This window comes from Leopardus geoffroyi, chromosome E1 (assembly GCF_018350155.1).
Source record: "Leopardus geoffroyi isolate Oge1 chromosome E1, O.geoffroyi_Oge1_pat1.0, whole genome shotgun sequence".
In the NCBI taxonomy this organism is placed as follows: Eukaryota; Metazoa; Chordata; class Mammalia; order Carnivora; family Felidae; genus Leopardus; species Leopardus geoffroyi.
The window spans coordinates 26563713-26582616 of record NC_059330.1 but is presented as its reverse complement, the minus strand read 5'-3'; the positions used below and the strand labels follow the sequence as shown (position 1 = coordinate 26582616).

The following is an 18904-nucleotide window of genomic DNA, read 5'->3' as shown; positions in this document are numbered from 1 at the left end:
TAGCCCATTTGAGAACTAATTTTGAGCCTTGATTTTTAAGGGGAAGTTAACGTTTATCGCGTACCTTCTATATGCACTGTGTTAAGCACTTTGGTATGCTCATCTTGTTTGTGATTGTCCTTTATGTGCAGTAAATTTTTCTTATTTGAAGCTAATGTTTTTAAAGCAGGTTTATCATATTTTACTTAGAACCATTTTAAAAATAATAACTGACATCTGCCTAGTTCTTTACAATTTAGAACTGCTTTCATATGTGTTACCTTTGTTCATTCTTTCATCTATTTTAACAGATACTGTATGCTTGCTATACGTCAGACACAATGTTAGGCCCTGCCAAGTAATAGATGACTAAGATGTTATCCCTGCCTCAAGAACTGTAAGGGTGATAGACTTATAAACTCCTCATTACAACAGCCCTGGGAGTTAAATACTACTATTATTATTTTTTAGCGTTTACTTATTTATTTTGAGAGAGAGAGAAAGAGAGAGAGAGCAAGCCAGGAGGACAGGGGCAGAGAGAGAGGGAGAGAGAGAATCCCAAGCAGCCTCCACAGTGTCACGCAGAGCCCAATGCCAACTGTGAGATCATGACCTAAGCTAAAATCGAGTTAGATACTCAACCCGAGCCACCCATGCACCCCAGGAGTTAAATATTATTAATATTCATTTCCTTGTCATTAAGGACATTGGAGTTCAGAGAGTTAAGTGTACATAGTTAATAGCAAAGCTTTGTTTAAGCCCAAGATGTCCTGTCTCCAAAATGTGAGCACTTTCTACTGTATTACATATGACTCTGTTAGTTAGTCATTATGTATTTGAAAGTATTTAAATGACATTTTACAGTTCAAATTGTCATTAACTTAGTGTTTTCTGTATAGCCAATCTGGATTAGTGTGAATAGAGTGTTCTTCAAATGAATCATTGAATTTTCAGTTTTTAATCAGTTGGTTAAAATGAGATTCTACAGTTACGACAGGTTCTTCAAAAGGGTCAATTTCAAGTGTTTAACTGGGGAGCTTTGTTTGAATGTCCTTTTGACTTGATAAGTGCTCCATGCTGTATATTTTTTACAGAGAAAAAGAGAGACCAGTAGTTCTGTCCTTTGGCAAATGAGAAGGCAGCTTCTTCTGGAGTTGATGGGCATTCTTCCCACAGTAAGAAGTACCCGCATTGTGGAAGAAGCTGATGTGGAGATGGAGCCCAATGTGTCTGTGTATTCGGGGCTGAAAGAAGAGCATGTTGTGAAAGCCAGTGCACTCTTACGTCTGTACTGTGCTTTGATGGGGATCGCTGGACTCAAGTATTCAATAATTTGATATTTTACCTTTTTATTATTTTATTTTCTTGTTTTTAATTCCAAGAAAGCGAGCCAAAGGCCTTTTATTCAGAGGATTTGGGTTTTCTAATGGGCTTAGGTAGCAGGCTGACTTATATCAAGAATGAAGTCCTTATATCAAAAACATTCCTAGGTGGGATGTATCCATCTATTTTTGTCAGATTGTAAATAGAATTATGTGAATATGGGAAGGGCCAGAGCAGTTTAAGAAATGTATGACTTTAACACAGCTTGACATGACTATAGTGAATGATCTGTGAGTGATGCTTTACCTAGCCCATGTGGCTAGTTGAAGTAAATCTCTCCTGTGTTTCCTTTCACAACTGAAATCATAAATTATTTAAAATTGATATATTGTGATTATATTTATTTATTTTTAACATTTATTTATTTTTGAGAGACAGAGAGAGAGTATAAGCAGGGGAGGGGCAGAAAGAGAGGGAGACACAGAATTCAAAGCAGGCTCCAGGCTCTGAGCTGTCAGCACAGAGCCCAACGCGGGGCTTGAATTCACTAACCACGAGATCATGACCTGAGCCGAAGTTGGATGCTTAACCGACTGAGCCACCCGGCGCCCCAATATGTTGTGATTATTAAGCACAAGATTTCTTAGTTAGTCAATGCACTACATCCTTTTGAGTAATGTCCTCAATTGTTACATATACAGTCCTCACTTTGCATGTCTCTGATAAGTCTGGATTTCACTTACCACACTTAGTGTTGGCTTAGTTAAATAACACTGCTCCCTCAACAACTAATGTATCAGTTACTATGATACATTAGCCAAATAATTGTATAAAGTACAAACTTTACTGAGAGCTCTTTAAGCCCAAGTCATTATGTAAATAACAGATGTACATCATGATCAGTGACTGATCACATCATGTCGTTTAAAGTTGTTGGTGACTGGTCACTGCCAATCTATTATTCGGTTGGTGAACATACAACAAAATGCATAGTTGAACTGTCACCTTGTCTCTCAGTGACACCTTGTCTCGTGTTATTTGAGGAAAATAATTGAAAGAAGGAATTGGCCAAGAAAGATGAAAATGTAGCAAAGAAACAAAAGGTGGTAACACTGAAAGTGACATTTGAACCAAACATAAATAGAAGAAATAGCTGACTGTGAAGATGTTAACACTGCTGCCATTTGAGAAACACTAGATATGTATCTTATGAACTTAGTAAAGGTGCCCTTGTCAACATGAATGAAGAAAGTCATTGTGGAAAAAAGATGAAGTCCCAGAGGAAGTGATGCTGGCAAAAATCTTCACCTTAAAGGATTTTTCATGACTGAACATAACAAAGAATAAAATGTTGGAATCAGATTCAAACTTAAAAAGGGCTATGACAATTCATCAAGGATTAAGAAAGAGGTTCACTCCACATTATGATATATAGAATGAAAAGAAGGCAAGGGCTATTCAAACTACTGACAAATTTTTTTTTACAAAGAAAACACTTTAATTCCCAGTGTTTGTAATATTTTCAATTACAGAGTGCTATGTAAATATTACTTTGCTATTTTTTCCATTTCCCTATGTATTATGACTGAGAGGAGGTTTTTAATGTTTTGACGTTTTATTATATATTTTTTACACTTTTTTTTAAAGTTCATTTATTTTAGAGAGAAAATGTGAGTGAGAGTGAGCAGGGGAGGGGCAGAGAGAGAGAGAGCGAGAGGAAGAGAGAGAATCCCAAGCAGGCTCCACACTATCAGTGTGGAGTCCAGTGCAGGGCCCGAACTCACAAACCATGAGATCATGACCTGAGCTGAAATCAAGAGTTGGATGCTTAACCGACTGAACCTCCCAGGCACCCCTGAATGGTTATTTTTATGGTCCCATACTACTCTGCCAAGTGAGGATTGTGTGTATTTGTATCTGAGGAAAAGCACTGGTTGTAAGTGCAACAGTTTTGCTTTTAATGACTTAAGATTTTAAAGACTTTATAAATATGAGGTATCTTTATAAAGATCGGAATTCATATCTGAAAAGTTAAACTATTTGGGAAGTCCCTTCTTCTTCCTTCCTCTCTCAACTAAGAAGAGTAAAGCCTAATAATATATTCATTTTTTAGACCAACTGAGGAAGAAGCTGAGCAGTTACTGCAGTTGATGACAAGCCGTCCTCCTGCTACACCGGCTGGGGTTCGCTTTGTTTCGCTTTCCTTTTGTATGCTACTGGCCTTTTCTACACTTGTCAGGTACTTTACATAGTAAAGTTGCTCTATTTACATAGGTTGCTCTATTTTCTGAAGGTCTGATTTTGTTTGCCTATTAAAATGCATGTATAGCATTAATTAGGAGTGTACTAAAAAAAATTGGTCTAGGGATGGACATTGGTATTATCTTTTAGTAAATGGTGTCAATAGCATCAATTGTATGCCAGTTAAAGAGTTCTTCAACATTTGTTAAGGCAAATTCCCTTACTTCCTGTTTCCCCTTCCCTCAAGGCAACTTTCAGTTCTTTTAGTGGATTGTTTTGTTTTTTTTACTTCCATATCTTTAAATACTGTGTTTGTATTTGCTATATTTTGATCTTGATTTTTCAATTTTAGGAATAATTGTTGATTTCCTACTGTGTATGAAAGATGAAGAATTAGTTCTCCTTTCTTCTTTTCCCCCTAGCACATCTATATGTCCTTCCCATCTTCCCATTCTCCTAGTACAGTTATATTGCAATTTTGCTTTGGCAAATACTTAGTTGTTCATATAATACTATTGGGAGCTCCACCATGTAATAGATGATTACTTTTCTTCTGCAAAACTTGCTTTTTGCATTAATAATTATCCTGTATTTTGTTTGTTTTCATTTGTTCTTTATTCTTTGTACTTACATTAATGGAACCTCATACTCTCTGCCAATCTTAACCTCCTCCCAAGATATTTCCCAAAGCATTTCCAAGAATACCTCCCAAGGTATTTCTTAAGGAAATCTCTCCTCCTAACTGGCTCCAGTCTGAACTGGTTACCTCTGCATCTGGTACACAGCTCTTATCCTGGAATTGCTCTTCATTATTATTTTCACAACTTGCTTCATGTCTCCTTTTTTGGATTTCCTGTTTCCTGCATCTCATATGTCCTTCTTTTAATTGTTTTCTCATTTTGCTTGTTTAGAATGGATATGTGGGAGGTCAGTTATTTTGAGACTGGGTATTTCTGACAATGTCTTTATTCTACTTTGGAACATGATTAAGTTTCATAGAGTTTAGAATTTGAAGCTGGAAGTAATTTCCTTTGAGAATTTTGAAAGTCTCATTCCATTGTCTTCTGACTTCCAGTGTTGCTGATGAGAAGTCTGATGACATTCTGATTCTTGTTTTTTGTGTAGCCTGTTTTTTTAAAAATATGGAAACATGGAGGATTAACTTTTTGTCCATAGAGTTTTGAAATTTTTTGGATGATAAGCCTTAGTGTGGGTCTGTTTTTGTCTGTTGTCGTAGATATTCAGTAAACCCTTTCAACCTGGGAACTCATGTCCTTTAATCTAGGAAATTTTCTTAAGCTAATTTGTTGGTAATGTTCCAAATGGCTTTTTTTTTTTTCTGTCCAAAACCTTCTCTTACTTAGATATTGGATTTCCTGAAATGATTATCTTATTTTCTTATCCTTTCCTGTTTTGCTTATCTTTGTCTTGTTCTCCTTTTTTAAAAAAACAGCTTTATTGAAAGACCATTCACATACCATAAAATTCACCCATTTTAAAGTTTATGATTTAATAGATTTATGTGTATTTACAAAGTTGTACAACCATCACCACAATCCAAATTTTAGAACGTTTTTCTCACTCTGAAAAGATACTGTTCATTCTACCTTCTGAGATTTTTTTTCAACTTTTAATCCTCTGTAGTTTTTGATATCTAAGAGTCTTGTTTGTTCTCTGGTTATTTCTTCTGTATAGTAGCTTCACAGTGGTATGCTTTCTCTGATACTAATCATAATGACTGAAGAGATTTTATTAGTACTGTTTCTTTTCTAAGTTTTTTTTTCCTGCTTTTTTTTGGTCTCTATTTTTCAAGTTAGAAAGTTTTTTCAAGGGTTTGATAAGTCTCTATTTTCTTCCTTCCTTCCTTCCTTCCTTCCTTCCTTTCTTCCTTCCTTCCTCCCTCCCTCCCTCCCTCCCTCCCTCCCTCTCTCTCCCTTTCTTTCTTTCTTTCTTTCTTTCTTTCTTTCTTTCTTTCTCTCTCTTTCTTTCTTTCTTTCTTTCTTTCTTTCTTTCTTTCTTTCTTTCTTTTCTTCCTTCTTTCTTTTCTTTTCTTTTCTTTTCTTTTCTTTTCTTTTCTTTTCTTTTTTTTTTGTGGGCTCCATGCCCAGCATGGGGCTTGAACTCACAACCCAGATCAAGAGTCACATGGTCTAATGACTGAGCCAGCCAGGCGCCCCAGGGGCTTGATAATTCTTGATTGTTTATATTTAAATATAAATATAAGTAGGAAAATCAATAAATAAATATAAGTAGGAAACTGATAAGCAGATTAGAATCTTTTAATGTATAGGTAGCTCTTTGGGAAACTTATCAGATTCTTAGAGGAGACTTTTGTCTTGTGTAGAGAGTAAAGGCCTGACAAGAAACCCATAAGCAAAGTTAAAAAATGAGGGTTAGGGAACTAAGCTTGTAGTTTAATCATTCACTTAATTCTCCTACATTTTGAACGGTGCTTCAGATATCCCTGGTTGTCCCTTAGTTCAAAGACACCTTCTTTTACCATCTCCAGAGCATAAATCTTCAGTCTTCTCTCTGCTGGGGGAGGGGGATTCATCTAATTGTGTAGAATGGAGGAGGTGATCTGGAGGTCTACTACTTATATAGACTGATGACCTTTTTAATTTAGGCTGTGTCTTCACTCTTCCTCCTAGAACTGCCTGGAGCTGTCAGTTCCTAAGCTCTTTGGGGATTCTGTGGTATAAAGTGGATTGGCTTTTCCTTCCTGCCAGTTGAGTATTCTGCTTTCTTGCATCTGCTGAATCAGTTACCACTCTTCCATATGTTCTCTTGCTTCCAGTATTCTGTGTTGTTGTCCATTGTCATCATCATATGCATTTATGCCTTTTAGGAAAATCCCTTTAATGTAGTTTGGGGTTTTAGGAGGGTGTGAAATTAGGTAATAAAATGACGTGATTTCTCTTTTCCTGAAGTAATTTCTAAACATTATCTCTAATCTTCATTACTTTTAAAAGGTGGGTATTTTTATTTGTATTTTTGGATAGGAGAGCTAAAGTTCAGAAGGATCATTTAAATTTCTTGTTTGAGATTAACAGAGAGAGGATTCCTACTGAGGCCTGCCATGCTCTAAAGGCTATTATCTTTCTACTACATAACACTGTCTTTTTTTAGAGCAATGATTTATGTAGAGTTGAGACTCACCTTTTAAATTTTCTTAACTTGGGTTAGCAGGCTTTTCAGTTGCTTTTGTTTTATCCATTTATACTGCAATGAAGTAGAAGAAAATCAATGCAAATTATTTTCACAAGTCAAAGTTGACTTGCACCTTTTGATATAAATCTAGGAATTCCCTTTTAAAAAGTCATTGTTGGTATGTTTTTATAATCATTTTTTATGTGTGATGAGCCCATGCCTCTTTTTTCTTTTTCTTTTTTTTTGAATAGTGCTCTCTTATTTCTCTATAGTTTTGAGTTCTGCTCAAAATGTTTTTTACAGAAAAATTTTTTTTCATTTTATTTATTTGGGAGAGAGAGAGAGAGCACAAACAGGGGAGAAGGGCAGAGGAAGAGAGAGAGAATTTCAAGCAGGCTCCATGCTCAGCACAGAGCGTGACGTGGGGCTCAATCCCACAACTTAGGATCATGACCTGACCTGAAATCAAGAGTCAGACACTCAACAAAGGGAACCACCCAGGCACCCGTCTGCTCAAAATGTTTTTCAAGATTAAATTTTAATTACCTTGTTACTGATCTCATACTCAGTTTGTGACTTTTTGGTGATTGTTTTAATACTAGATTTTTTTCTATATGAAATATCAGCTGTTAATGCAGTTTTTCTAACATTTTAATCCCAAAAGGTCTTTGCTTTTCAAAAAATGTGAGGAAGTTCACTTTCTCCAACTTGTAAATGCAGTAATTAAAACTTTGAGAGGGTTTGACTGTTCACATTCATAAAGAAAAGCAAAGGCCCTTATTCTTCATCTCTGGAACTACTTCATTATTTCAGTGACAGGTAATAGCCATTTCAACAAGGAGTTAATTTAAATTGATATTTCAAAATAGCAAAGGAAAAAATACTATCTACTAAAAAATAATTCCATAATGCTTTCTCATTCTTATGCTAGTATCTCTGATAAACCATTGACTTTTTCATGTTTTATATAGTACACCTGAACAGGAGCAGCTAATGGTAGTGTGGCTAAGTTGGATGATAAAAGAAGAAGCATATTTTGAAAGGTAAGGTGACTCCATTTATTTCAGTTAGTAAGTTTTTCTTAACTTCTTTTTGGAAATTCATATTTTCTTTTTTGTTTCAACAGTACATCTGGCGTCTCTGCTTCTTTTGGGGAGATGTTGTTATTGGTCGCTATGTACTTTCATAGCAACCAGCTTAGTGCTATCATTGACTTGGTCTGTTCCACTTTGGGGATGAAGGTAATTTTCTTTTATCTTCTTTCTAAGGAAGGTGTTTCTAGGTGGGGCATTTTCTTGTAGTGTACAGTATATTTTGTTTCCATTTTGAAGTAATTTTAGTTTAATAGTTTGAAATTTTATCAGGAAAAAATACATGTTTTGAAAACATTTATTTACAAGAATAATAGATGTTGAATATAGAAAGCATGAGAATACACAAAGGAAGAATATAATTTCATTTTTCAAGATATCAAGGATACTACTGTTCACATTCTGGTGTCTATTCTTTCTTTACATTGATATATTTTTCAGTTTTTCAATTTAAAGAACTTAACCAACATGTGATGACATATCCTCATATCAATATATATTCTAGGGTGCCTGGGTGGCTCAGTCAATTGAGCGTCCGACTTCAGCTCAGGTCATGATCTTGCAGTTCACGAGTTTGAGCCCCATGTCGGGCTCTGTGCTGATAGCTCAGAGCCTGGAGCCTGCTTCAGATTCTGTGTCTCCCCCTCTCTCTGCCCCTCCCCTGCTCACACTCTGTCTCTCCCTCTCTCTCAAAAATAAATAAAAACATTAAAAAAAAATTCTGATACAATATCATTTTTATTATGGACTGCATAGTAGTCCATCCTATGGACCAATCAGGATTTTCTTAATGGATCCTTTATTTGCCATGTAGATTTCTTACTTTCTGAATAGTGCTTAGATGATTATCCTTATTTATGTAAATACATACATAGGTACTCACATATGCTTATCTTTAAACTTGTTTTTTAAGTAATCTCTCTACCCACCATGGGGCTTGAACTCACAGCCCCAAGATCAAGAGTTACATGCTTTACATGGGGCGCCTGGGTGGCGCAGTCGGTTAAGCGTCCGACTTCAGCCAGGTCACGATCTCGCGGTCCATGAGTTCGAGCCCCGCGTCGGGCTCTGGGCTGATGGCTCAGAGCCTGGAGCCTGTTTCCGATTCTGTGTCTCCCTCTCTCTCTGCCCCTCCCCCGTTCATGCTCTGTCTCTCTCTGTCCCAAAAATAAAATAAAATAAACGTTGGAAAAAAAAAAAAAATTAAAAAAAAAAAAAAAAAAAAAAAGAGTTACATGCTTTACAGATTGAACCAGCCAGGTACCCCCTTTAAACAATTTTTGGATTATCTCCTTAGGAAAAAGTTCTAGAAGGCAGTTACTAACTAAAAAGAATATAATGATATTAATATAATTGCCAGATTATCTTACTGAAAGTTTATATCAGTTTAACTGTTCTCATTAGTGCATGAAAGTACCAGTTAACTGGACTCTCACCATCACTGGGTGTTACGATTCTTTTTCATCTTTACAAATTTGATTGATGAAAGATGGTTCCACTTACTTTGCATTTCATCGATTACTAGTGAAACTGTGTCTTTTGTGTTTTTTTAAAAGGTTTTTTGTACTAGTTTTTTTTAATGTTTATTTTTATTTTTGAGAGCAAGAGAGACAGACAGAATGTGAATGGGGCATGGGGGAGAGAGAGAGGGAAACACAATCTGGAGCAGGCTCCAGGCTCCGAGCTGTCAGCACAGAGCCTGATGTGGGGCTCGAACCCATGAGCAGCGAGATCATGACCTGAGCCAAGGTTGGACGCTTAAGTGACTGAGCCACCCAGGCGCCCCAAAAGATATTTATTTTCACTTATTTTTTTAAGTAGGCTCCATGCCAATGTGGGGAGAGAACTCAAAACCCTGAGAGTAAGAGTCATATGCTGTACCGAATGAGCCAGCCAGAACCCCCAAAACTGTGTTTATTTGAACTTTAATTTTATATATCACAGTCATTTTATTTTAGATAATAAATTTATTAAATGTGCTTCATATATTTTTATGTGCTGAGAATTTTTTTGGTTGTTTTAGATTGTAATTAAGCCAAGCTCCTTGAGCAGGATGAAGACTATCTTCACACAGGAAATTTTTACTGAGCAGGTACTTCTTTTAACTTTATTCTTTAGGTACTTCTTTAATTTTGTTTTACAACATTCATTTGGGGGAAAACTTGCATATCTCAGTTTAAGAGTATACTATAGTCCTTTAGTTTCCAATGATAGTTTATTTAATCTCTGAAACTTCTGTAAAGGATAATCCCATTTAAAGTTTACTTTTTTGAGAGAGAGAGAGGGAAGGGTGTGGAAAGGCAGGGAGAGAGTGAGAGGGAAAGAGAGAATCTCAGCAAGGAGCTGATGCGGGGCTCGATCCCACAACTGTGAGGTCATGATGTGATCTGAAATCAAGAGTGGGGGAGCACCAGGGTGGTTCAGTCGGTTGGGCAACTGACTTCAGCTCAGGTCATGATCTCACGGTTTGTGGGTACGAGCCCTGCGTCGGGCTCTGTGCTGACAGCTTGGAGTCTGGAGCCTGTTTCGGATTCTGTGTCTTCCTCTCTCTCTGCCCCTCCCCCACCAATGCTCTGTCTCTGTCTCAAAAATAAACATTAAAAAAAAATAATAATGAAATCAAGAGTGGGTTGTTTAACCGACGGAGCCACCCAGGCACCCCTAAAGTTTACTTTTAAAGTATATACTACATACAAATGTATGTTTTAAATTTATATATTTTGGAGATTTTGAGTAAATACTAAGAGTATGGTCTTAGATGTTGATGGTAAGGATCTCACATAGAGTAATCATTTGGATTTGTCAAGAGAAAAACAAAATATAGACCTGTTTAAACTTTTAGGCTGTAATGTTCATTTCTAACTAAATTATAAGCTAGAGTGTCTACATTCCTTATTCTTGTATTTACATGTTCTTATTTGGCCTTAGTTCTTTTGTCCATGGGTAATCTTAAGGATATTTTGGTTTTTTTTAGCGAGGAGACAATTCTGAAATTTAAAATTAATTCCCAGATTAATTTGTTAATGTAAACCTCAGATAACAAAGAACATACATGTCTTAAAAAATGAGATTCGAAAATACTCATGGATGCATAACTATGTTTATTTTAGGGTAATACTCTCATCCCTATACCAAACTCTCTTTTCTCTCCTCAATGTACATACACTCCCACGTACAGACACACATGGTACATAGGAGACTCATAAGTTATTTATTTATTTATTTTTTTCAACGTTTATTTATTTTTGGGACAGAGAGAGACAGAGCATGAACGGGGGAGGGGCAGAGAGAGAGGGAGACACAGAATCGGAAACAGGCTCCAGGCTCTGAGCCATCAGCCCAGAGCCTGACGCGGGGCTCGAACTCCCGGACCGCGAGATCGTGACCTGGCTGAAGTTGGACGCCCAACCAACTGCGCCACCCAGGCGCCCCTCATAAGTTATTTTTTATGTGTTTATTTGAACTGACTGGAAGATGACTTTGGGAAGGGTCTTTGAACAACCATTAGAGGTCTATGCATGACAGAATGAGAATGACAATAAAAATTCCTGTTTATGTCAATGTGATAATTTATATCATATATAAAGAATTTATATCACATATAAAGAACTGATACTTTATAATTGACATATGTTTTTCAAAGCACTTTTTCCCCCTCACAAAAACCTTTGAGGCAGGTAAGACTATATTGTTCCATTTTATAGATGTGAAAATAGACTCCAAAGATAAAATGACTTATGTAAAGTCACTGAGTCCAGATTTTATGATTCCAAATTTTAGATTTTTATTTTACCTTACTACATCACTGTCAACCTATCTATGCTTAAAAACAAATTTAAAAAATTAGAGTGCTTTACAAATTCCTAAATGTATGCTGCCTCATCATTCAGAAGTATTAATTACCATGTAATTAGTTTTTCTCATTCATTCCTAAGGACTGCATTTGTATTAAATATTGACAGTCTACCTGCTAATCTTCCCTGTTTCAGAATAATTTTATATTTGGTTTTATCATATGTATTAATATTGTTTTCCCTTTTAGGTTGTCACAGCTCATGCTGTTCGGGTCCCTGTCACCAGCAACCTGAGTGCCAACATTACTGGATTTTTGCCCATTCATTGTATTTACCAGCTTCTCAGGAGTCGTTCCTTTACCAAGCACAAAGTGTCAATAAAAGTATAACTTTATAGTTATATTTCAAGCTACAACCCAAGTTAATGGTTTTTTTTCCTAGTTCTATTTCTGTTTATAGGCTTCTGTGGATTTTGTGTATAAAATATGTCTAATTACTACCCATTTATACATAGTAACTAGGACTATGTATAAATGTATGTATAGTTAATGTCAGATTTTAAAAATAATATAATTCTTAAGTTATTGACAAAATGTACAATGGTACTAATCCATTTGAATTTTCAATAATAGCATGTGGCTATTTCGTTAAACCTTAGTAAGAAATTGCCATTTTCTATACTTTGGTTTTCTTTACCAAACAAAGTTTCTTGTCAGCTATGACCAGCATTTGTACTTTTGTGACAAGGATAGCTAACACCTAACATACATATTTCGATATATTTCTAGTTACTTATAGTTGGCTATATCAAACAGTTAAAAGGTCTTCTAAAGAAAAGGATAAACCCCAAAAGTAAAGAAATCTGAGCCTTTTCTGGAGGCTCTTTAATTTTTTTTTTTTTTTTCAACGTTTTATTTATTTTTGGGACAGAGAGAGACAGAGCATGAACAGGGGAGGGGCAGAGAGAGAGGGAGACACAGAATCGGAAACAGGCTCCAGGCTCTGAGCCATCAGCCCAGAGCCCGACGCGGGGCTCGAACTCACGGACCGCAAGATCGTGACCTGGCTGAAGTCGGACGCTTAACCGACTGCGCCACCCAGGCGCCCCAAGGCTCTTTAATTTATAAAGAATAATGAACACTTATATGCATTGATATATTACCTTTAACTATCCTTGTTTTCATGATTTAGTGAAGTTGTTTTCCAGGTAGATTGTATCTTCTGCTTCTTTATATTTTTAACAAATGAAATAGAAAAGATTTAAGAGTCTGAATGCACACCCACCATATCTACATGTCCTCTATCTGTGTGTAGTTAAGTGATAGTCTTTCCCATAAGTAGTTGCCAAGGCCACTTTTTTTTTTAAGTAGTCTCTAAGCTCAGTGTGGAGCCCAGCACGGGCCTTGAACTCACAACCCTAAGATCAAGACCTGAGCTGAGATCAAGAGTCAGGTGCTAAACCGACTGATCCACCCAGGCAACTCATCACTTTCTTAATTTATCTGAGGATTTGCTGTAAAGAGTTGTTCCTCTCCCTAAATTCCTCTGTGCTATGGGGTCTATACCTAAATATAGATATAGTAGTGACTTACAATATTTTTCCTACTACTTAAAAACTAATAGACTAAAAACCCAAAGTCCATATTTGAAACCCAGACTCATCATTTTAGATTTATCTTCTACTAGACAATAGTCTTGATTAAGATATAACAAGTAATTCATATTTTTAAATCAAAGACAGTTGTGAAACTGGGTAATATATTTATAACTGCTAAAAGTTAATAGTTTCAGTGATTCATAAATCATGTAAAATTGTATGTACTTATTAAATTTTACTTGCTTTTTCTTATTGCCATAATTGATTTAGTGCCTATAACCTTCTTTTTTAGGACTGGATTTATAGACAGCTGTGTGAAACCTCTACTCCACTCCATCCTCAATTACTTCCTCTGATTGATGTATACATAAATTCCATACTTACTCCAGCATCTAAATCCAATCCAGAAGCCACAAATCAGCCAGTCACAGAACAGGAGATCCTTAGTATTTTCCAAGGAGTCATTGGGGTAAAGTAGTTGTTCTTGTACATTTTTCTGATTTTTATTTTATTTTATTCTTCTGACTTGTTTCATATTATTTCTTTGATTATTAGAGGACTTCTGGGTGGTTCTGAACTTTAAATGAGATAAAATTTCTTCAGCTCACTTAGGAAATTTATAGGTATGCTATTAGTTCCAAGTGGTTTGTTGAAGAGGCACTTTTTGAGGAGTTCTTTTTTTTTTTTTTTTTTTTTTCCAGCGTTTATTTATTTTTGGGACAGAGAGAGACACAGCATGAACGGGGGAAGGGCAGAGAGAGAGGGAGACACAGAATCAGAAACAGGCTCCAGGCTCTGAGCCATCAGCCCAGAGCCCGACGCGGGGCTCGAACTCACGGACCGCGAGATCGTGACCTGGCTGAAGTCGGACGCTTAACCGACTGCGCCACCCAGGCGCCCCGAGGAGTTCTTTTAAAAGGTCCATTTTAAAGTCTAAAGAGTGCCCCAGAGAGTGTGTGCTTAACACAGGACTCTGTGACATTACAATACATTCAACAGATGTTTGTTTAGCTTCCTGGGAATCTAAGATCTACTTAGATTCAATTGGGCAACTTGAAGAAAATTTTTTTTGTCCATTTCTTAGAAGGAAAAGATGTTTGTATTTTTCATAAATATATTCAGACGTAAAATATATATTTTTTAGGAGTTATGTTCTTCATGGTGATTTCAGGTAATACTTGAGACTCCAGTAAACCTTTTTCAGAAGCAGCCTGATAGAATTGCTGTTGAGGAAAGCTGAAGTCCTTTTTTTTTTTTTTTTTTTTTTTTTTTTGTCTTAAAGACTGTTAAGCATGTTGCCTTTCATCTTCCATACCATCTCAAGTTTAAACTTCAAGTTGTCTCTGAGTTTAATACAAACATGGCAATGTTTCTCCCATTTTATCTGCTCTTGGGAATAGTAACACTGAATAGTCTATGTTAAATGATTTTACCATCAAAAAAGCAGTCATGTGGGGCGCCTGGGTGGCGCAGTCGGTTAAGTGTCCGACTTCAGCCAGGTCACGATCTCGCGGTCCGTGAGTTCGAGCCCCACGTCAGGCTCTGGGCTGATGGCTCAGAGCCTGGAGCCTGTTTCTGATTCTGTGTCTCCCTCTCTCTCTGCCCCTCCCCCGTTCATGCTCTGTCTGTCTCTCTCTCTGTCCCAAAAATAAAATAAAACGTTGAAAAAAAAAAAAAAAAAAAAAAATTAAAAAAAAAAAAAAAAGCAGTCATGAAATTTAACAGTATTTTAAAGTATTTATATTATTACCTCCAGGGTGACAACATCCGTCTTAATCAACGTTTCAGTATCACAGCACAGCTTTTGGTGCTTTACTATATACTGTCTTATGAGGAGGCTCTCCTAGCAAACACGAAGACTTTAGGTAAGGTGTACATGTTTATAGGGGAGTGTTTCTAGTGATCGTTCATTTGATTTGCTTATATTGTGTTATTTTCCAAGCTGTCATGAGAAAATAAGGTCTAGTATACTAACAAATTCCAGTATCATTCTGTAGTCTTTGCAATGTAGGCATTATATACTCTGATGCATAAATACATGTATGTATGGGCACATAACCACCCCTTGAGGCTCAGTCTTCTTTTTTTTTAGCAGGCTAAATTAATAATGGCCTAATTGCCTATATTTTAGCAATTTAGTGACTCTACTAAGTACCTATAAATTAAGAGATAAATCTGAAAGAAGTAACTGAAATTTTTTTGCTCGATTTCAATCTTTGCCCTGCCTTCCTTCCATTAGTGTGAAGAATACCAACTATTCAAAAACAGGAGAAAAAAACAACAGAAGAGTTTCATTTTGCCATTAAAATTATCACTGAACTGGGCTTTCAAACAGCAACTTTAATATCGGAAGATCAGATTTAACATAGAAGATATTGGTATAAAGTAGTATGCTCTTCTATATTTGAAAAAGAAAATTCACCTGTGTTTTAGGCTTGCTAAGTGTATGTAGTTCCATACTGAACAAAAAGTGTCATTAGAAAGCTGTAGGCATTTAGTATGTAATACAGGGAAAATTCTTGTAAGGGCTGTTATTTTGCTGAGTGATTTTACTTTTTGAGAGCTATAAATCAAAGTTACTATTCAGTGTTCGGCGGGTCAGTTTCTTTTATTTATCTTAAGTATTGGGTTTTAAGAATATTGTGGATTTCTCAGCTGCTTTCTTTCCTGACTATAATCATTAGGGTTATATGGATGATATCCCTTAACTGTAATTATAATCTTAGTCATATTAGCCACAAGATGGGCTAATAATAGGCAGTAGATAATAGTCTCTCACTTTTATCCACATATAACTAATTCTGTTAAAAAAAAATGACACTTGTGATTCAGTAGACCATAGAAGAATAAATTACAAGAAGGTGGTCTGGGGGAGAATTCAGACCATTCACACTGTAGCTGGAACCAAGATACACTCTTATTTTTTATATAAATTAATGCCTAGCAAAAAAATTTTTTAAAACAGGAATGTACAGAGAGTAGTATAGTCAACTCTTATGTGTATACCATGCAGAATTAACAAGTACTCAGGATTTTTAGGACTGGAGCAATCTTTAAAGATTATATATTCCAGTCCCCAGTGATATGCTTAGTTCAACTCTGTTCCTGTTAAGCCTCTGTTCTTTACTCAATAATCTGATGGATCTCAGTTGGAAAGTTAAGGATTTTAGGTTAGGAGTACAACTTGGCCTGGATTGAATCAGGGAAAGGAACTGGGGCATTAGAGGAAAGTTATTAAGTTTTTACAAGATTCTAGGGAAAAGATAGTGGTGTTTTGGACTGATAGTGCATATGTATTTTTCAATTAGAGTTGAAATGTTTTGCTGATGAATTCATGAGATTTGAGAGACCTGAGCCAAAGTTAATGTGGAGCCTTTTGGCCTGAGCCTAAAGGACAGAATGGCTATCAACTGAAATAAAAGAGCCAGGGGAAGGAGCAGATTTGTGGAGGATCAGGAGCTCAGTTTTGGACATGTTAATTTTGAAATGTGTGATAAACTTTCAAATGGGGATGTTAAGGAGATAGTTATATAGACTGGCCTGGAATTCAGGGGAAATAACTAGACTTTGAGATTCTTCAGCATATATATGATATTTAAAATCATGACATTGAATAGGATCACCAAGGACAAGAGTAAAGTGTGGGAGAATCAGGAGGTTATGATGTCCTGGAAGCCAAGAGAAGATGTTTCTGAAGATACAGTGATCCCCTCTGTCAAATGATGTTTCTAGTAAGTTAAGGTTTGGACTGAGGCTCAGCTGATGACTGCATATTGCTTGCTGGAGGTCATTTGACTTTTACAGTTTTACTAGTAAAGTGGTAGGAGAAAGCCTGATTGTAGTGAATTGAAACAAAAAGTAGAGGAGATATACTGAAGACAGTGAGTAGAGACAGGTCTTTGGAGAAGTCATAAAGAAAGGAAAGCAATGAATGTGATAATTGGAGAGGAAAATGAGGTCACGAGAGGGCTTCTTCTTTTTTTTTTTTTTGAAGGTGAAAGAATTTAGGGAATGTTTGTATGTTGTTGGGAGTAATGGAGAGGCAAGGTTGATAATGCTGAGGACAGAACCCCTGGACTGATGTCCTTGAGAGGTGATGGATGTGGAAAACAAATAGAGAGATCTGTCTTTTTCTTTTTGGTTGAGGAGACTTTTTCCTAGTCTAGTTTCTCATCTCCAAGGGGAATAAATAACTGCAGAATATGTCACAACATGAGAGAACTTTGCTCTTTCACATTCAAAATGGTAATTCTGCCTCACATTTAATTCCTACATGTGAAGTTGTATTCTGGTTTTAGTACATTGTTAAATGTTCTGTGGTTTTGGCCCTTATAATAAAAATTATTGGTAACCATCAGGTAGCTGAAGATGCTCACATATGGAATTCTGAAATTTCAGTTAGAACCAAGTATTGGATTATCATAGCCATTAAAGTGCATATGAGGGCATCTGGGTGGCTTAGTTCGTTAAGCATCGACTCTTGATTTTGGCTCAGCTCATGATCTCATAGTTTGTGGGATCAAGTCATATATCAGGCTCTATGCTGACAGTGCAGAGCCTGCTTGGGATTCTCTATGTCCCTCTCTCTCTCTGCCCCTCCCTCTCATATGTGCACACTCTCTCTCTCTCTTTCTCAAATAAACATTGGAAAAAAAGTACATATGTGTCTATATATTTTTCGTATGCACATATATTTTTGGTTTGTTTAAAAATATTTATATTTGTTTATATTTATACCATGTATATTAATTTTAGTTAAATATTGTATTGATCTAGAAGAATATATGTAAGAAATAGAGTGCTATAATAAATCCCAGTGTACTAATACCTAATTAAAATGTGAGCATTACCATTATAGTTCCAATTTTTAGACTTAAAAAATGTTTCCTGTTTATTACATCTAAAGACTTTATTACCTCTCTTTCTGCCCTTCCTTCTCTTGCTCTCTCAAAAATAAATAAACACTAAAAAAATAAAATAGAATGCAGTAACTTTTAAGCAAACATTGGCCAATGTTATTTTTTTTTAATGTTTATTTTTGAGAGAGGGAGAGAAAGAGAGAGAGAGACAGAGCATGAGAGGGGGAGGGGCAGAGCGAGAGGGAGACACAGAATCCAAAGGAGGTTCGAGGCTCTGAGCTGTCAGCACAGAGCCCATTGCAGGGCTTGAACCCACGAACTGTGAGATCATGACCTAAGCCAAAGTCAGATACTTAACCGACTGAGCCATCCAGGCACCCCATTGGCCAATGTTATTTATTGGCAACTTCAAGTTTTGGAGCTTTAAAATAAAGTTTGGACAAAACAGTTGTATGACCATATTTTAGAGTAACAGTATAAGAATTTTAAAAACTTATTTCATTGTTTACCTACCTAATTGTACCTTATTTGATGCAAAGGAACTGGATTTAAAAAAAGAAAACATTATTAGAAGTTGTGTTTACTGGAAAAAAATCTAGGAAATGAGAAAAGTAAAAAGATTGAAATATAAACCACCCATAATTCTGCTAATCACCATTTGAATTTTCTTAGAAAACCTTTCAGTCTTTGCACAGATGATAGCTTTTACAAAGTCAGAATCATAATACATTTTTTTAAAGATTTTATTTTTAAGTAATCTCTACACTCATTGTGAGGCTCACAACCCTGAGATTAAGAGTTGCGTGCTCTACTGATTGAGACAGCCAGGCATCCCAGTAATACATATTTTTAATCTAACCTTTCTCCTTA

General features: G+C 36.1%; 1 protein-coding gene across 3 annotated transcripts in view; it reads left to right on the top strand.

Moving 5' to 3' along the window:
- The window catches only part of INTS2 (integrator complex subunit 2), a 62223-nt gene that overhangs the window by 13398 nt on the left and 29921 nt on the right, over positions 1-18904 (top strand). For all 3 annotated transcript variants that reach the window (XM_045490627.1, XM_045490626.1, XM_045490628.1), the window contains 8 exons: positions 1074-1300; positions 3416-3541; positions 7665-7736; positions 7820-7934; positions 9808-9876; positions 11827-11961; positions 13468-13644; positions 14932-15040. In XM_045490627.1, coding sequence (XP_045346583.1) covers positions 1074-1300; positions 3416-3541; positions 7665-7736; positions 7820-7934; positions 9808-9876; positions 11827-11961; positions 13468-13644; positions 14932-15040 — 1030 coding nt within the window. The remainder of the gene's footprint in view (positions 1-1073; positions 1301-3415; positions 3542-7664; positions 7737-7819; positions 7935-9807; positions 9877-11826; positions 11962-13467; positions 13645-14931; positions 15041-18904) is intronic.